The sequence below is a fragment of the Numida meleagris genome, chromosome 1 (genome assembly GCF_002078875.1).
Source record: "Numida meleagris isolate 19003 breed g44 Domestic line chromosome 1, NumMel1.0, whole genome shotgun sequence".
NCBI lineage: Eukaryota > Metazoa > Chordata > Aves > Galliformes > Numididae > Numida > Numida meleagris.
The window spans coordinates 30,954,334-30,974,662 of NC_034409.1; the positions used below are offsets into that span (position 1 = coordinate 30,954,334).

General features: G+C 39.4%; 1 protein-coding gene across 3 annotated transcripts in view; it reads left to right on the plus strand.

The window, feature by feature from the left end:
- Positions 1–20,329, plus strand: part of ANO6 (anoctamin 6) — a 69,162-nt gene that overhangs the window by 40,229 nt on the left and 8,604 nt on the right. For 2 of the 3 annotated variants that reach the window (XM_021384996.1, XM_021384998.1), the window contains 13 exons: positions 2,489–2,554; positions 2,673–2,951; positions 3,308–3,421; positions 4,917–5,032; positions 5,696–5,830; positions 6,993–7,098; positions 8,360–8,420; positions 11,779–11,924; positions 13,349–13,426; positions 14,886–15,111; positions 15,993–16,162; positions 17,265–17,362; positions 19,668–19,798. In XM_021384996.1, coding sequence (XP_021240671.1) covers positions 2,489–2,554; positions 2,673–2,951; positions 3,308–3,421; positions 4,917–5,032; positions 5,696–5,830; positions 6,993–7,098; positions 8,360–8,420; positions 11,779–11,924; positions 13,349–13,426; positions 14,886–15,111; positions 15,993–16,162; positions 17,265–17,362; positions 19,668–19,798 — 1,726 coding nt within the window. The remainder of the gene's footprint in view (positions 1–2,488; positions 2,555–2,672; positions 2,952–3,307; positions 3,422–4,916; positions 5,033–5,695; positions 5,831–6,992; positions 7,099–8,359; positions 8,421–11,778; positions 11,925–13,348; positions 13,427–14,885; positions 15,112–15,992; positions 16,163–17,264; positions 17,363–19,667; positions 19,799–20,329) is intronic. The other variant, XM_021384997.1, reaches the window with a different exon arrangement.

Below are 20,329 nucleotides of genomic sequence, written 5' to 3' on the forward strand. Positions count from 1 at the left end.
AGATTAAAAGATTTAAAAAAAAAAGAAAAAAAGCATTAGATTCATACAAATGTAAATCACTCAGCATCTGTCTTTGTTTTGGAAGACATTAAACAGGTATTTGGCCCTATGCCTTCTTTATTAGCTAAAATGAAGCCGAACTCAGGTTGAAATCTTGTTATGATTCTGTTTTATTCACCTTAAAAAGAACAATGTGAACAGGGAAGATACAAAGATGTAGAATTAAATGAATAATTTTCAGCATGGTGGAAGAGTTAATAGTAGAATGACAAATAACTCCTGTGTAGCACATATTTCAATGATCAGGCAAAAGGATTGAGAGGAAATCATTATGTAGTTTGCTCAGAAGCCAAGATGACACGAACCTTTAGCTTTGAGGAAGAATGGAGAATGCTGTTACTCATGAAATGTTGGCAAATGCAAAGAAAGATTGCTGTGAGGAAAAACCTCACTCACGTTTAATTTAACACTCTTAATGCAAGAAGAAGACTTAGATTTCATGGGAAGCAGCTATGTTAAGGTACAGTTACATTGACACTATATTATACATTTACACACGTATAATAAATTATAAACGGGTATTATATATATATACAATATTACATACATAGAAAAAAACATAAAGAACATAATAATGTCAGTAATAAACAAATGAATTAACAGGACATGGAGAAATACTTCTGAGAAAAGTGTGGACTGAAAGATTTGGATCTTGCTGTCCCTAATCCATGAAAAAAAAGAATAAAAATGAAGAAAAATCTAAAACATGAAAGAAATACCTTTTTACAAAATGTAGTATTAGTAGTATTAGTCCATTGTGACTGTTGCTACAGGTAGATGCTGCAGCCGAGAACTAGCAAGATATAAATTATTAATTCTAAGAATTGCCTGAGTTTTGGAGAGCTACTTTTTCTCCTTCAAAGATTTTCAACAATCTTTAAACATTAAACAATGGGATGAAATTTATGTCGAGGTAAAACTGACCCATTCCTGTGGAACTCCTGAAGACTTTTGCCGTTTTTGCTGAAGTGTTTCGGTTTTGCCCCCAGTGTAGGTGGGTCTTCATCCTGGTCCTGAAGACCAGTTTCCACATACCTACCAAAGTTTTGAAGACTCTATCTAATTGATTATTTATTGACTGTGGTCCTTTGCAACAAGACTGAATTTAAACACAGATCTTAAGGCCACTATTGTGGTTGTAGAGAACCAGGCTATAGAAGCCATTGGACCATTCTGTCTTAACGAAAATCAAAGTTGCTGTACTGGGAGAACAGAATCGCTGAAGCACAGAGCATATAGCAACCAAAAAATTGTCCAGAGGCATGAAAGCATCTGTGGAGCCAAAGAGTAATATCGACAAGTTACTTTGAGGACTGCACTGCATACTTAGCGTTGCCCGATTTAGGAAAAAAGCAGCGAGTCCCAATTATTAAATGCTATTGCATTCTGCCAAAGCACTCACACAACCCTCTCACCTCTCACATCTGTCTACAGCTTACCCACTCTCTTCCCCACACTGATATTTTTATATGCAGTGTGTAGGCCAAGGACAGCTGGCCACCCTTAACTTTATAAACAAGTAGCTCACTTTGGAACTATCTGGCTAATGTAGATGGTCTTTAAAGTGGGATACTATACATGAATTTTCAATTTTTTTTTCTGAATCGCTTATGGAATTCTACATTTTTTATTCTGGACGGAGAGGGGCTGTTTTGGTTTTTTTGAGGGAGGGGAGTTGTGTTTGTGAATAATCAAATTCATTTCAGATTTGAAATATCAGCCATTTCAGATTGTTCATAACTGCCAGCCACATGCTGGTTCTGTGACCTGAAATTAAAAGGATCTATGTATTTCAGCTTTACTGAGGGAAACTTGTCTTGTCCTTCTGGGGACATTAAATGCTCCTAAGAAAGCACCACTGACTCCACAAGTGCTACAGCTATCAGTTTCTTCCTTTAGGGCTGCTTATCTATGGACTACAACGTAGAGGGATCCTACAGTTTGAATCACTCTGTGAGCTCATGATTACTGTGAAAGAAGAATAAGGGTAGGGATTACTGAGAAGGAAAGTAGGTATTGATTTTCATGGAAAGTCCTTGAGAGAAAAAGTATTGTATAAAGGGCAGGTTAATAGGGGAAGGGAGGCTGCCCTCAGTAGTTCACTTAGTACCTGAAGGTAGAGGAGGCCACAAGTTTCAGTGGTAATTGCTGTTAACTGTCAAAATTTGGGGCAAGTTTTTACCTCTGTAATGTACTACAGACTAAGAGAGCTAATTCTTCTCCACAATTCCATTGGAGTGAAGTATTGCTCATGAGACAAAAAACCCTGATCTAGATTAGTAGGTAAGGCTGCACCTACCACCACAGTCGCCGCCAAGTGAGTTATGGAGATAATGATCCAACAAGTCTTCATTCTGGGAGGCAATTCTGTTATTTTGTGTATACATTTTTGTAACAGATGCTTTACAATTTCATTGCCTTTTAACAGAGGAAGAGACAAGTATATGAATCAAACCTGATAAACAATGGCTTGCAACTTGAAGCAACACGATCGGTGAGTGCTCTTTCCTTTGTGTGCATGCTTTGCCTGAGAGCAGAAGCTTCCCCTATGTGGATAAGGAACTGGGTATATGAACTGACTGTTACATGTTTCTCCTCTTCTTGGATTCTAGGTTTTGGATGAAAAAATTATTTTTGTGAAAGTGCATGCACCTTGGGAAGTGTTATGCACATACGCTGAGGTCATGCACATCAAATTGCCCCTGCAGCCTAATGACCTGAAAACTCAGGAGTCAGCTTTCAACTGGTTTACTAGACTCATCAGAGTGGATGAAAATGTCATCAAACCTGAGCAAGAGTTTTTCACTGCTCCTTTCAAAAGGGAACGTTTATCCAACTTTTATATTCAAGACAAAGACACATTTTTCAATCCAGCAACAAGAAGCCGAATTGTAAGTCCATGGAATATTTCTAGCCTTTGGTTTTAAAAGGCAAAAAACATTTTAATCAAATCAATGCAATTGCCCTCATGAAGGCATCCTGAAAAACTGGAAAATATTTGGGATGCAATAGTTCTGTGTCATTTATGAAAGAAACTGGAAAATCTAAAAGGACAACAGTCAATACATCTGTCCCATTTTTGTTCCTCCAGAATTTAAAGGGGAGGTTGAATGGTTCCTACGCACTGTACAATTAAATTTATCTGGATTTCTTACCTTTTCATAACTCACCTGTATGTTGAAACAGGTACAGCCACTTTTGATTACTTTCAGGTTGCAAGAGACACAAAATATTTTGTAAATTTTAGGTTCATTTTATCCTGTCCCGTGTGAAATATGCGACCAAAAACAATGTAAAGAAGTTTGGCATTAACAAGTTACTGGACACTGGAATCTACAAAGCAGCATTTCCCCTTCATGACGTAAGTCCAGAACTTGCAGTAACTGTGTATTTAGAAATAGAAGTCTGCAGATCAAAAGTGTGTGTGTTTTTGATAGTGAAAGATACAAGCCTTACTCTCGATAGGAGTTATTATCCGCATGTAGAATATGATATAGTCTGGCTTAAGAGGATTTTCTCCAAAACACTATCGGTTAAAAATGTAGCTCCATGACTGAAACGTGATATATTTTATTTAGGATATGTTAATCTTGTATTCTCTGGGAGATGTAGGTCAGTAAAGTGCCTGGCTAAGAGAGGAACCTGAGAGCACAAGAGTGATAGTTCCCATGATGCACTGTGTCATCATTTCTAAACAAGTTTTCATGTTTTTGTACTATTTCATTTTTCAGTATAAAAATCCATACCAAATGTCAACATTTTAATCAAGATGTAGAACACAAATCTCATCTCGTGAGCAAAGACAAAGATATGATTGTATCTACACCCGCACACCTCCTCCCCCATCAGAAACACTCTTCTGTGTGTGAGGTGTGTTCTGCTGAGAAGAAATTGAGAAAATAGGAGGTCAGGAATGGTAACTATGTGAGATGTTTGGACTCTGCTGAAAATATTCAGCAGGTCTCCAAGGATTTAATGAAAATTTTTAAGTCAGAATCAAGATAAATCATGTTTCTTGGAAACAGCTCAAAGCTTTACAGGATAGAATTAATATCATTCATGAATATCTATTTTGAAGGTTGTCTTTTAAAGATTTAAAACCTTCCTTGCAGACTATTTCTGTCATGGCATGGGGAATTTAGACTCAGCATGCCTAATAATTAATGATAGTATTTTTATACAATCAAAATTATATATCAGAGCTACTCTGAAAATCAAAAGTAGCCTATTGATTTCTAGAAAAGTGATTTTTCTTGTATCACAGATACAGAATGGAAAATTCCATCAAATAAAACAGGCTTCACTGAAATAGGTTTTCAAATAACTTGGTCAAAAACACAAGTATTACCTCCAAGTCAGCTATCTTTTAAATATAAATACAAAACAGAGTCTTGACTCCCTGGGTTTATCCCTTGGACTTTCCAGTCTTCATTCCTGAACAATATTGCTTTACAACAAAGCATGTTACCATGTTAAAGCTACTTAAAACCCGTATTAAAGCAATCTTGTTCTCGAATTAGAATGGTCCTTTTCTGTTTTCTGTTACTAAGTGCCACAGCACTGAGATGGGCTGAGAATTTAAGTTCATGGGGACGTTCTGTTACTTTCAGCTCACATGTGTAAAGTGCTCGCTTTAGTATTCAGTCTTTCTGGCAGCCTTCCTGCATGAATCCTGATGCAATCTCAGAGTCACCTCCCAGTCATCTTCCTGGACTGCAGTGGCAAAAAGACTCCAGTCCTTTTTTTTTCCAGTGTCTGGGTTCATGCCACAGGATCTGTGGACATGAGAATTGACCCATGCTGGTTACATTAATGGTTACATTAATTATCTTCTTCCCATTCTTTCTGTTTTGCAGTCTAGTTTTAGGCACCTGTCAACTGACCCTGACTGCCCAAGTGAACGTTATCTTCTCTACAGAGAATGGGCTCACCCTAAAAACATCCTGAAACTCCAACCCCTGGATTTCATCAGGTTGGTGGATGTGAAGGACCAGAATGGAGCTGTGTCAGGGGAGGATCGGGCTGGGTGGAGAAGATTCTTCATCAGACGGTTGATCAGGCACTAGAACAGGCTCCCCGGGGCAGTGGTCATGGCTCAAAGCTGCCAGAGTTCAAGAAGCTCTTGGACAACACCCTCAGACTTAGGGTTTGGATTTTGAGTCCTGTGGGATGCTAGGATTTGAACTCAAGGATCCTTATGGGTTCTTTCCAACTGAATACATTTATTCAGTGATTCTGTGGTGTGACTATGGCTGGACTAATGCTGAGGTAGCTAGGAATTTCTGTAACATGTCTGGGTTTTGAGGTGTCAAGACACAGGCAGGTACATATACCTCTATCAGCGCATGCATGGGGGCACACTCTGGGCTTGGTTTCATGATAAATCGGTTCATGAAAAGCCATCCATTTAAAATTTTTCTTTGCTAGGTATAATCTGTCTTTTTTCCTTTTCTTTCTCTTTCAATCCTCTTATACAAGCATAAAAGTGGTGATAGAAATAAATAGAAAAACCTAACCATAATATTTCTACAAACCCCATGTTTGAACTAGAGGAATCTGACAATGAAAACTGTCGTATTTGAAACAGAAATTTGAATTAACTTGCATTTCATTAAAAAAATGTTCCCCTCCACAGGAAATATTATGGAGAGAAAATTGGAATCTATTTTGCGTGGCTGGGCTTTTATACTAATATGCTGATCGTGGCTGCAGTTGTAGGAGTTGGCTGCTTTCTGTATGGATTCTTGATGAAGGATAACTGCACATGGAGGTACCTGATCAGGCCTATTTTAATATTACGTGCATTTTTTATCAGTCCTCTACTGTACACCATTTGCAAGACAAAGCATTGTAGGAGGCAAAATGAAAAGGCACGAGTTATGGATTTGAAAGAAACGGTATAAAATATGAGATAGATGAGTAATAGATGTCCCTGTTCCATTAGAGCACTAGACATGTGAGTCTGTTACCACAGCATTTTCTTCATACATTGCACTAAGCCACCACACATAGTGTAGAAATAAGAAGAATGATAATCAGAAGTCAGTACAAATTTCTGTAACATCATTTACAGTGTGGTAATCCTTAAAGGATGTATCCAAAGACCCTGATAAAACCTCTGAAGTTGCTTTCTTCTGTTTTAAGAGAAGAAAATAGGAAGAGCAACAGCACATGGAGTTTCAGCTGCTCATGATACACTGGGAAGAGAAGCATAGCGATGACACATACTCTCTCATCAGAACATGGTGAAATTGAATCAAGGCACAAGGACCAAGGAAAGAACACCTGGGTGCCAAATCACCTACAGGATATCACACTGTACAGCCCCTGACAGGGAGGGAGTTTGTCCTTATAAATCATGCTGAAAGGCTCTTCCAGAGCTCCACTCCAATGGAGTGTACTCATTTAGCCGTATTATCATTTAGTTAAATTATAATAAGCCTCTACCATACCAGACTAAAGAAGCCAGACTCTTGCCACCTCTTAGGAGACTGATCTCCAATCTGAGCCTCTTTAGAAGAACACAGAGACTAGGTAGCCATTTTGATTCTGCAGCTGCTCCTTGCTCTGGCAGGCAGCATTCCTCCTCCTTCTCCGCTTGACCTTGCCATGATAGCCCTCCTGAGTGTACAAGTGTGTGTTTCCTACTGAAAGATGTGAGCTCTTTGAAGAAATTATATTTTTAGTGTGACTAGTTTTGAGAAATGCTGCTACACATAAAGGATGGAAAAAGTATTTTCTCTCCAAGCCATCCAGTTTAGAGATGAGGGCTAAAAATGGCAGTGGGGATGTTTTGAGGGAGGGGGGAAGGTTCTCAAGAGCAGACCACTGGTGAATTATTTCTCATATCCCTGACATGATTACACTGTCCTCATGCACAAAAGGACTAAAGAATTTAGTGTTGCTGAATGACTGATGAGTTTTGTTTTTAGCCAAGAAGTATGTGACCCCAACATAGGAGGTAATATCATAATGTGCCCTCAGTGTGATAAAGTATGTACCTACTGGAACCTCACCATCACTTGTGAATCGTCCAAGGTAACTACATTTACAACTTCTAGACATGCTATTGACCTTTAGTTGCACTTTACCTAGTACTATGTATAAAACAATGTTGTTCTCCACTAATGTCCTGCATAATTACTAGAGCTGTGCAAATAGTTGTACTTTTTGATACAGCGACTGAACTATGAAAAGTTAACAATTAAAAAGTGTTCCATTTTGATCTAAAATGAAAAAAATAAGACTTTTTAATTTCATATAGCCCCCAACAACTAAAAGATTTTTTGATAGAAAATGGAACATTGTGGTTTCATTTTGGGGTATTCCTTTCCTTTTTGGTAGACAAAACAAAACAAACATTCAATTACGGAAGACTTGATTGAGTATCTCTGAGTCAGTTTTGCTTAGGAGAAGTTTAGAGCATGTTTTGACATTTCTAAATACTCCCACCTGTCTCCCCAGAGAAATTGTCTGAACCTGTGCCTTGAATTTGACATGAGTTATCAAGAAGCGATGGGTGCACGGGGAGGCCAATATTAGCCATGCCAGGTGCTGTGATTTGTTTGTGTTCTGTTAACCATGGCACAGCATGGCCACACTCTTGCACTCAATTCATGTCCAGAGGAATTTGTCTTTCTTTCTCCATTAACTTGTGCCACTAGGCTAGTGTTACACTTTTGTCATTCCTTTCCGTAGATTCAGTCACTTCAAAGTTGCAGTTTTCCAGATATTCATTAAAAGTGTTTTGCCCCACTTTAATGAATATTCTTGCTTCAGTGCACTTAAGATGAAAGGCAAAAGAGGGAGGACAGGGAAAGGGATATTATGGAAAGAAAAGGCAAATACTCACCACAGAGGTATCTCATCAGAATGCATGTTATTAACTACCTTAATTTGCTGTCATCTGACTCATGAGAAGCAGAAATGTCCATCACCTTTTTTGTGACTGTATTAAAAATACATAGTTGTATATCCAGTTCCCAGGCCAGAAGCACTGCATTTCCTCTTCCTGCACAACAGATGGAAGGAAGTTTGTCAGCACACCATTTGATTATCCTCTTGCTGCATGTTTGATTTATACTTTTAATGCCAAGCTTCGTAATTAATTTCTTTAGTTTACTGGAGGGTGTTGTACATTGACAGAAGTTGAGAAAACTCTAACAATAAAGATTGTTTATTAAACTACACAAAAGCTAAAAATTGAACTGTTCAGTGTGTAGCTTCAGTTCTGTGTCAGCATAGAAGAAAATACTGTTTGATTGTATTTTAAGGTTTTTTTCTGTTCAATTTTTTCCAGAAACTCTGTATATTTGATAGCTTTGGAACACTGGTGTTTGCAGTATTTATGGGAATATGGGGTAAGTCAATTTCGATGGTTGTGGTTTGTCATGTAATTTTGGCCAATAAATTTACAATCGCTTCATTTTGTAGCACTCAGAAGTTCACCAGTAGGTAGTTCAGTAACAGATAGATACATTCATGATAAATCTTTTTAGCAATGTAGAATCGTAGAACGGTTTGGTTTGGAAGGGACCTGAAGGATCATCTTGGATCATCATTAGATTATTCAATCCCCTCACCATGGGCAAGGACATCTTCCACTAGATCAGGTTGTCCAAAGCCCCATCCAGCCTGGCAGATACTGTGGTTGACAGATGTCTGTTCATCCATTTTTCGCCTTACAGCACTGTAAAGGATAGATGGGCAGGTAGGTAAAAAGAGCTTCTTGTGTAAGAGAACGAAAAGTTGTAGAGCTTCAATGTTGGTCCTCTGTACCTGTGTTTGTTTTGACTTGGATAAAAGTCTGAGAGAAGTGATTAGAGCTGCCTTGTGTTCATCCAGCAGAGGAACTGTTTTTCCCCAAAAATCCTCACAGCTGCCTATTAACAACCATGTGACTGTGCAAAGCAATTGAAAAAATAGCCATTTATTGTATTTCCCAGTCATTTTTTCCTCCTATCCTCATTTAAGAAAGAGTTTCTTTAAAAATGTAGTAGATAGAGGCAGTAGAAATATCTTTTATCAGAGAAAATATGTCTGAAACCAGGATATTTCCTGTGGGTAAAACCACTTGGCTTCAATGGATTAGGCAAGGTTTACTTTCACAGAAACAGTTCTATTTGTCCATATTAGCAGCTTTCTCAACTGCCTTTTACTGCACTGCTTTATCCAGAAATTGTCAAAATAATTTATGCTTTAGGTATAAAGGGTACTGCTGAGAAAATAACTCATTTGACACTTACAGTTTGTATGTAGGCTGATGAGAATACATAATTTTTTTTCTTTATAAAACACATTGTATTCTTATTTTCCTAATAAGATCTAAAGTGCTTTAGAATAACTACTTCTTCAAAGGATTTTAAAATGAAGGGTGTCATTTCAAAAATAATATTTCTTTCAAAACACTTGGTAAATTCAAAATACCAGCAGGAAAATAAAAAATAAAAATAAAAGGATTAAAAGCTTGATACTAATGTCATCTTCCATCATTTGAATAGTTAATTTATTTGTAATTTGCTTTTTAATTAAAAATTGTGCTTCCTGTTTTGAAGAATGGTTCCAAGAGTAATAATTACAAAGGTAAGCTGCATGGTTGTAATGATGGCTGCAAGGTCTATTAGTCTTCTCATCATAAGTCCACTACAAAAAGAAGTGAATTGTATTACAGTAATTTGATCAAAATTGTACTAAATCCAAATGACCCAGGGTCCTGGTACAATTTCAGCTGTAATTTCCGTCTTGCTCTGATATTTTGGTAGACCTCCTTGTCCCAAATAATTAAAAGACTGTTAGATTTTTACGTACTTCATCGTATCATTATAATCAATATACTTTTTAATATATTTTTTTATTTTTATTTTTTACTATTCCCTTCGAGGATCTCAAAGCACCTTAAAACATGAGGGAAGTTGGCCTCAGGAATTAACCCCCTGTACATTAGTGCTCTGGATGAGGGCTTTTGCCAGTTCTCCCCTGATGGCATGGGCAGGTTGGCAAAGCTCCTGAACAAGGAGCAGCTTCCGCTTCACTTGCTGCCATCACTGGAGACCCTCTCTGTGCAAGATCAGTTCAGCAGACATGTTCTCCAAAATGCTGGTACAAAATAAAAAAAAAAAAGAAAAGTAAAATATTGCAGCAGCTCCTTCCCAGTTCAGAAAGAGCAACTTGACTGCTGGATTACTTACTAGTAATTTTTCTTTGCCCTGGGGCTGTGAAAGCTGCCCTATGCTATGAGCCCTCCTTTTGCTATTTGCATAGAGCCCAGCACAGATGTGGGCCCTGCACTCCTGGCCTCTCCAGCAGCAGCTGGATTTGCAGCTGGAGCTAGTCAGGAGAGCCTGCAGTTTCCCTCATTTGGGTTGGGGCTGCAGCAAGCAGTTAGAGGCTCGTGGAAGACTGATCTCCTTGCTCTGCAGGCAGAGGCAGATGTGATCCCCTGGCCCACTGCTTGGATTGGCCTTGGTGTTTGTGAGCATGAGGTAGCGGAGAAATCTCCCTGAAAGAGGCCCTTGGGCAATCAGGGAGGAGGATTTCCAGGGCTTTTGCCTCTATGCAGATGCCAAGGTCATCTCACAGCCCAGCCCATGGAGTTTATTAATTTATAAATGCTTCAGTGTGAGGTTTATTGACCACACCTGATTTTGGAAACAACCTTTAAAGTTTGGACTTACAACTGCATGCCATCAGTGCTTCATCATTGAGAATGAGGTGCCAAACTAATAAAAAAAACTTTGGGGGTTTAATTACTCCCAGACAATGGAAGCTATGAGAGAAGTGCAGTGAAGGTGCACGCTCGCTCCTCCTGGAGGCAGCGCTGCAGAGCCGCACCACTCATTCAATCTGCGGACATACGGCCACCATCAGTACAACATCCCCAGCATGGACACTCATGTCCTGAGCTCCTCCAGCCTTCCTAGCTGAGTCTGTCACTGCCTGTGCTGCCAGACCTGCATCACATCTCAGGTCGAGATCATGAGCTTGGTTAGATTGGTGTCTTTCAAACACCACATAGGCATCTGTGTGCTTGATTCCCTTAGTGCTCCCAGCCCTAGAGCACAGTCCAGGGAAACTGCTGACCCACCCTAGAGGGTCCCAAAGCTCCTTGCCATGCAAGAGGAGCTGCAGCCACTTCAGATTTGTGCCAGCAGAGGAGGAAAGGCAGCTTTGGTTAAGCAGTTTTGCCTGAGCTAGCATCATCAGCTGATGTAGTCTGCAAACTGATCATTTGTCCACGCAAAAACTGCAGACTGAATGAAGACAAGCTTTTCCCTGTGGCAGTTTTTTTTGCTTACTGAGGTTTTCTTTGTGAGAAATCCTGTACTCTCCAACATTTTGTCTTCATCTATCTGATCAACTTGATGTCTTATGTATCCCATGGTAAACTTTTTCAAATGCAGTCAGTAGTATGAAATCCAAAGTGATTATATTCCCGCCTTGGGCAGAAAGCAGATAAATGTATATGTATTTTTTAGGATGTGCTTATGACACCACTTAGCCCAGGTTTCTCTTATTAAATTACCTAAACATCCAAAGCAGTAATTCCATAAAGAAGTAGATCAGTTATTTTCTTCCTCATAGGCACTTGACACCATCATACTAGCTAGTAAGGGTTTTGTTCCATGCCTGTGGAAAGTTGTATGGAAATCTGAGCCATGTGGTATATAGCCCAGCAGTTCAGTGTCCAACTGTTGCTCCTTCTGTTTGTCTTCTGGACAGTTACATTGTTTTTGGAATTCTGGAAGAGAAGGCAGGCTGAGCTGGAGTACGAATGGGACACAGTGGAGTACTTAGAGCAAGAAGAACAAATTCGCCCAGAATATGAAGCTCAGTGCACTCACGTAGTAGTGAATGAAATCACACAGGTAAGGACTATTTTGGTAACTGGTCAGAGCTCCTGCAATAGACATGTTATGAGAGCACTATGAAAATGATGAATCTGGAGTGGAGGAGAATAAATTGGCAGTGCTTCAAGGAGGGCTGATAAGCTAGCCTGAGGATTGTGAGCTTATCAATTCCAGATGTGTAGGAGGGAAATTGTACTAACCATAGGCATCTCTTAGTTGCCTGTTGGAGGAGCTACTGAAGCTTCTGTGTCATTAATGAACAGAAATAGACATTGTACCTGGCTTAGGAGAGAGACTAAGTCTACCTTATTAAATCCCCCAATAAATGATCCTGTGCTGCTGCCAGAGGCCAAGATCACAGAGCATTTGCTATCTTTGCCTAAAAATATGTCAGGGAAAAACAGGGTGAAACAGAGGGAAGGATGTTGCATTATGTATAATGCCAAGATATTTTTTTAACCTGTTTGAAATGTATAAATAGGTATTGTTGCCAAGTGAATGTTGATACAATTACGATTAATAACAGCAAACTCACAGGGATAAGGATAATCCTCATTTTAATGAAATAGGATTTGTATTTATGAGGAACTTAGTTTAGATTTCTACTTCTTATATGTTTTGAGTAGCCTCAGCTTCTGTAGCTCACTCTAGCTCTTCTTCAGTTTTTATTATTCTCTGTCAATATATTACTCTGGCATTTATCAGATTATTTGCATTACATTCACACTGCATCCACGTTATACTAGTGCTTATTGGAGGACACTTGAAATGGTTCCAAATTAATGGCCATAGTTGAAACTATCCAATATGGCTCTTCTTTTTATATCTTGTACTAAAAAAAAATACCTGATTCTCTTTAACACCTTATAAACCTATGCCATTTTTAATAGATAATGTCTTAACTACCAAGTTCCTTTCAAACACTGTAAAGAGCAACAAATCATTATTAACATAATGATTTTGCTCTTGAGAGATCCTGTAGAGTCTCAGTGATTTTTCACAATACTATATTGAGATAAGCATTTTCCCTGTGAGAGTCATCCCGTTGTCCCTAAGGGATAAATTCAGAAATACAAAGATCAAGAACCAAAATTTTAGTGCCTGCTAATTTTAGCCAAGAAGTTTGAAAGCCAGTGGTCTTGGATACTATGGTCAGCTAAAAAGGATGGGTCCATTCAGAAAGGCTATGCACCCTCTCATAGCTGAAGTCAATAAGAGCTGAAGACATACAGCCTCTGTGGAAGTCATTTTTGTCTTAGAATAGGCAGTAAAAAGAGGCAACAGTAATCAGGTAAGTCTTCTGAAATCATGAATAAATGTGAGTTTCCAGGATAAAAAAGCTAGACATTCCGTGTCCTGTCACAAAGAGCTAACTGGAGCACACAAAAATATATGAAGAAAAGATTGGGTACATCTTTGATCTGTTTCTGAATCTTTTACAGCAAGAAGAACATGTGCCATACACTGCCTGTGGGAAGTGCGTGCGTATAGCTTTATGTACAAGTGCAGTCTTCTTCTGGGTAAAGTTCTCCTTTTATTCTTTCACCTCATCAATTTACTTCTCCACTAAATGTCTAAAGAAAGATTATCCGTACCTGATCAAAAGATATCAAAAGAATAGGTTCAGTTAGATTTCCATTGGATGCGTAAACCAAGCCCACGAAGTACGGATCCACATGGACAAGGTCACTGTAGTCACCAGATAACTCATTAGCATTCAGTCGGTAGAAAATATGCATTGAAATATCCCACAGCTGTGGCTTTGAGAAAGTCATCCACTGTTTTTACCCTCATTATTTAAAGATAAATGTCTTTGCTTTTGTGGAGAGAGCAGGGAAAAGAGGGTTGTGGGTTTTTTTATGTGTTGTCCTCCCTGCCAGTGTCTGCCCTACTCATTCCAGCTGTTTGATTCAATACCTTGTCTCACAGCTCTGGACTTCTTTCAGGTTTTTTGTTTCACTTAGAAGAGCAAAGCTGGGTGCTCTTTAATCTTCCAGAGCTGGTGCTTTAATTAAAACTTAAACTTGAAAGAAATCCAGCCACCCATGGAACTATATAACATGGTAAGCATGCCCAGGGAGGTTGCCTGGAAAAGCTCAGTGTTTCAGCATGCCGTACATTCTCCTCACATGTAGCACAAGCAGCAGCTGGGAAAGAACTCAAGAACTCATCCTAGATAATAGGAGACAAGACAGCGCTGAGACAGAATGGTGGCTGGCAGTCCAGAAGTGCCTCTTAACAGCTGAAATACAGAGAAAATAAGACTGGCTTGCTGCTGGATTTAAATAGGCAGGATTCAGGTTGAAAGGAAGAGATTTGATCTAGTTTTGTCACTGTGTTACCGTACTCTAAAATTCTGTGCTGGGAGTGTGGAGGGAGGTGAATTTATGGCATTTTGAAGAGATAGTAAATAAAAAATTCACAGCTCCGAGGATCTGAGCCTGAGTAATAGCTAGAGAATTAGCAAGAAAGCAGAAAGAGAAGAGATGGAAACTAATGTGAGGTGCCCGGAGCATGATTACAGCTCCTGCAGATCACATAACATGGCTTAAAATGTGTCTGTAATACCATCATGTGAAGGAGAAGCGACAGCCCCCTCCAGGGTCGGCACGGACCTGCTAGCACATTTGCCATCCCGCTAGTTGCCCAGCGTCCTCCTGGAACCATCACATGCCTTCAGGCGTGAGATTTGATTACGCATCTCGTTATCTTAGCTCACATGGCAACAAGGCTTGTTATTAGTCATAAAATAGATCATCTCTTTTTGTTCCTGCAGATTCACTATGCTACATGAAAAATGCTTCTTTAATGGATTCTAGATTTATTGCCTTCTATCCCATTTGAGCATCCCCTTATACTCGTGGGATGGAATAAAAGCCACACAATCAGTTTCCTTTTGCCTGTTGTAAAATGAATTTCAAACTTTTTTCCCAAAGCCAGCGGTTCAACATTAATGTATTTCCTACATTCTCCTGGCAGATTCTTTTGATTATTGCTTCAGTTATTGGAATCATTGTCTACAGACTCTCCGTTTTCCTGGTGTTTTCTGCCACATTGCCGCGGCACATTAATGGCACGCAAGCAATCCACAAGTACCTGACACCACAGACAGCCACCTCAATAACTGCTTCAGTCATCAGCTTTATAGTCATTATGGTTCTGAACATCGTTTATGAAAAAGTAGCGATCCTCATTACTGACTTTGGTATGTCTTTGCTATGCCTCAGATTGAAATTTTGGCTAAAATAACAAGCAAAAATAGCATTTGTATTTATAATGAGAACTCCAGTAAATGAATATCTGTACCATGTTTTTCAGAGTTTTCCCACCAAATCATCTGATACCATCTAGAATTTTTCAAATACAGATTTTCTAAGTATCAAAGGAATGTGATATTCAGATCTTTGCCTGGAAACTCCTTGTATAGCCAGCATGAAAGATGAACTGTTTACAATTTTGTGCTTGTAAAACAGGCAAAGCAAAGAAAATTACTATAATAACCAAGCTTTATGAAAACAGATCAGTAATGCATAACACATTCAATTACATTAGCTTTTGTTTATGGGGAGAATAGCTATTTTCTTGTAAATAAATGAAATAGGGTCACTGTTCCAAAGCTAGATGCCATTCTCTTGTTATTAAATAGATAAACAGTCACAAATGTTATTATTCTTTATATCCAGGCCATCAGCTCTAAAGTAGCTATTTATTTTAGATGTGTGAAGTAGTGTTGTGTTTTAATATAGTTTCATTTAATACTGTTTCATCGGTTCAAAGTGTTACATTTGCATCTTTCCTGAGTGTGCTAGATTTGGGAGATTTTTTTTTCCTCAAGTTATTAGATTTTTTGCTTGTTCTTTTTCTTTATCATCAGAAAACAAATACTTTCCTTTTTATTACTCATACAGATTTAGAATTAGCATAGTGGCTACAGTATACATAGGGATTATGTACAATCTAATTTATAACACTGTCAGTCACATTAAGGAATACAAGTCATCTACATACTTTTTCAGCTGAGGCTCCAAAGCACCTTTAGGTACTTGCAGGTTGGCCTTTTCTTTATTTTTTTTTCTATAATTGCAGAGCTGCCAAGGACACAGACTGAATATGAAAACAGTTTGACCACAAAGATGTTCTTGTTCCAGTTTGTCAACTACTATTCTTCATGCTTCTACATAGCCTTCTTTAAGGGTAAATTTGTAGGTTATCCTGGAAATCCTGTTTATTGGCTAGGAAAGTATCGCAATGAAGAGGTAAGAATATATCATAGTGCTTGCTTTTAAAATACAAGAGCCATTAGTCCAGGTATTCTGCTGCATTTAGGATTGTACAACATGGTGGTATATATTTGGAGTTCGGAAAGCGACTTCCTCCCACGCTACTTGCCTGCTTGCTAATCCATTGCATAAATGAATATGACACAAGACTAGTTGAGCTTAGAAAAGCTTTTTATGTACCCAGAGAAGCTCATTTTCCCGTGGTCCAAAACACAGCAAGGGGAGTAGATGCAGGAACATCCCGCTCTGCTCTGTGCTGGTGCATCGTCACCTCAAGCACTGTATGCAGTTTGGGTCACCACAATATAAGGATATAAAACTGTTATAGAGCATCCAAAGGAGGACTATGAAGATGGTGAAGGTTCTAGAAGGCAAGGGGTACAAGGAGCAGCTGAGGTCCTTTGGTTTGCTCAGCCCAGAGCAGAGGAGCTGAGGGAAGGCCTCACAGTGGCTGCAGCTCCTCACAGGGAGCAGAGGGGCAGCGCTGAGCTCTGCTCTCTGTGGCAGTGACAGGACCCGAGGGTACAGCATGGAGCTGTGTCAGAGGAGGGGCAGGTCAGGGTTAGGAAAAGGTTCTTCACCAGAGAGTGATCAGGCCCTGGAACAGGCTGCCCACGGCGATGGGAATGGCACTGAGCTGCTGGAGTTCAAGGAGTGTTTGGGCAGTGCTCTCACACATAGGGTTTGAATTTTGGGTGGTCCTGTGTGGAGCCAAGAGTTGGACTCAAGGATCCTTCTGGGTTCCTTCCAACTCAGGATATTCAGTGATTCCATGAACATCAGTAGATGCCTTCCTGTTCTGCTGGGTGATCCTCACCTGATGGCAGTACAGTACAAAGCTGCAAGACTTCACCTGGTATTTTGTGCTTTCAGTAGCATCCTGTAAACCTATTGAATGTGACCATATTTGGCCTGGAGTTGACTTTTGTATAAATTAGTGTAAAGGCTTGCCTAAATAGTCTTCTTCTATTGCTTAAAGAAGTGTTATCATAATAAATCAGGAATTCATTATTTTAAATGCTTCACTCGTGCTTGAAAAGTTTCTTCAAAAATTTTTCATGTCTCTCTCAACCTGTAGTGTGATCCAGGTGGATGTCTCCTTGAACTCACAACTCAGCTTGCCATCATAGTAGGAGGTAAAGCAATTTGGAATAACATTCAAGAAGTGCTTCTTCCGTAAGTTCAAACTATTAAGTAACTTGCCCTTCTGTATTTGAAAGATGCTACTTTTCAGGTGTTTGGTCACTAAATTTGATTGGAGCATACTGCATTCTAAAAGAACAAGTCTAGTTTTTTGAGACCTTTTTAGACAGTTTGGTTATTTTTGCTTCAGTAGTTCTGAGCTCCTATAGCTGTCATTTTGACCGATATTAGTTCTAATCAGAAGTGCTTTCCTCCTCTGCAGATTAGACTTAATGTGCATCAGGTTGGAAGCTTTAAACTGAGGCAACAGAAGCTCTGAAAATACTGTTGCTTAATGTTGAATTCAGTGGTTTGTTGTTCTATGTTTAAAAATTATACATAATTTACTAACTCATTTAGTTTTATAGTTATATGTGACCTTCATAGTCCCTAAAAATGCCTTTTTTAGCATGGCAGATCTCTGGAGGGTCATGTTTTAATGTAAACAATAAACAAAGTACTAACAGTGAATACTCTCCATGAAATTTAGACAAAGTTACTATCCAGGACTCTGTTCCAGCTCCCAGGACTTGTTCTTTATTTTAAACTGATCAGTAACTGCTTACTCTGCTTGGAATAGGAAACTCCCAGTTTGCTCATGCCCTCCTGAATGCTATAAACACCAGTCCACAGCATCATATTCCATTTGGCTGTGGTTCTTCCAAGCCCACAACTTGTGCAGCAAAGGGATTTCAAAGCATGTCACAAATATTGTGTAGGGCTGAGGGTAGGGTGCTTTGCTGAGTTATAGTTTCTCCAGACCCAAATACTGCCAGTTGCAGGATGGAACCGTAGACTTACCATTCGTTTCAGCATCTTTTAGCTGATAAAAGTGTCCCTAGAGTGAGCATGCCTGCAGGTGCCAGTTACAGCCACAAACAACTGATTCCTACCGTCTGTATTTAGGTAACATATTCACCTAACCAGAATTTTGAATTCGCTTTCACAGATGACGAGTAACATTTAGGTCCTGAAATGCTGAGTATCATTTCTGGATGTGATTGTTAATTGACCTCTCATTCTTCATTTCTGCAAGTACAAAGAGCAGTGTTTTACTTTTTTTCTCCGTTGATAGACATTCCTCCACCCTCCTTTTTTGAATGTAGCCCTTTGACCACTAAAAATGGCTACAACCAATTCATCAGTTTTCTTAAATTTGCATGCAACTCTTTTAGACAAAAATTACAGCTGCACCTCAATCCTTGTAGCAGCTAATCCGGGCACAAGAAGGTCATCAGGAGTAGTCAGATGGAATGACTGGCTTGGTACATGAGGGGAGAGCTCTACTGTCTGCCTTGGCTTCAGTAAGGTCTTTGACACTGTTCCCCGTAAGACACCCATAAACAAACTGCTGATGAGCTGAGTCATTAAGGTGGATTGGCTATGTCCAGAGAGTAGTGGACAGCTGGAGCACAAAGCCTAGTTAGAGGCCAGTAACTAGTGGTGTACCTCAAGGATCAGTACTAGATCCAGTCCTATTTAAGATCGTCATTAATGATCTGGATAAAAGGGGGGTGCACCCTCAGAAAGTGTGCAGCGCTGAGCTCCCCAGTGGAAAAAAGATAGGAAACTACTGGAAAGAGTCTGGCAAAGGGCTACCAAGATTGTTAAGAGACTGGAGCATCTCTCCTGTGAGGAGAGACTAAAAGACCTAGGACTATTCAGTAAAGAACAGGGGAGATTTTACCAATGTCCATAAATACCTGAAGGAGTGCAAAGAGGATGGAGCCAGACTCTTGTCAGTGATGCACAGTGCCAGGAAAAGAGGTTCCCTCTGAGTGCCAGGAAGCACTTCTGTGCTGTGCAGATGATAGAACATTTGGCATAGGCTGTCCAGAGAGATTGTAGATTTCCTCCTTGGAGATCTTCAAAAGGTGCCTGAACATGGTTTTGGGCAACCTGCTCTGAGGTCCCTGCCAACCTCAACCATTCTGTGATTCTGTGATCAGAAGGGATTAATCTGTCTGTCCAAAGGCCTACTTTTATCTTAATTTTTTTGTTACCTTGAAATGTCATTAACGTGTACAAGGTAAGGATAAAGCACTGCAATTATGAATGGTTTCCTTTTTACAGTCCTGCTTGTGGTTCTAAATAACTGCATTCTGGATAAGAGAAAATTATACTCATGTTTGAAGGAAGCTTTCAGTAATTTGGGAATAACTAAAACCCACTAAAACTAAAACAGCGGGAGATTTTTTTTGTTTGTTTTGGGTATGGTTTTTTGTTCATTCGTTTGCATTTACTGAACTTTGTAGGCTATTTTACCAATTTTAGTGGTCTTTTTCTCTCTGTCTGACAGTTGGGTTAAGAATCTAATTGGAAGGTACTGTGCAGATGCTAGATCAGAAAAGATTGTTCCACGCTGGGAACAGGACTATCACCTGCAGCCCATTGGAAAACTTGGATTGTTTTATGAGTATCTTGAAATGGGTAAGTAGTCATTTAGTTCCAATTTCTTGTCTGTGCTGGATACAATTATGCTCTAAGGAAAATTTTCATATAAGCAATTCTTAATATGTTTAGAAACAGGTGATGTATGAAGTTTTTAGAAATCCAGTACAAGTTTTGATGAGCTGTTATAGCTTTGTGAGCTTTTATTAAGCAGCTTACACCTCACTTCAATTTCTAGCTAAGAAACAGAGTGAGTGGTTGCAGGTGTGCTGCTCTTTCTTTACCCCATCCTCCAAGAAACACATCCAGAAGGCAGAACACTGTCACCTTCTAACATTGTAGCAGCAGATTCCTGCATTGGACTGCTGGGTCTGCAGTCACTTACATGTTGCTGGTTTCCTGGTCACTGACAGAACTCTGGCTTGTTTGCCACCATCTGTTCTGCAGTAGAATTGCAGCATACTTGTCACAGCACCCAGACACCCATAACATCATTGTGAGTTCAGGCTTTGCAACATAGCACTGAGACAGATAATCATTAGATTTCCAAGTCTACATGGTGAAGAAATG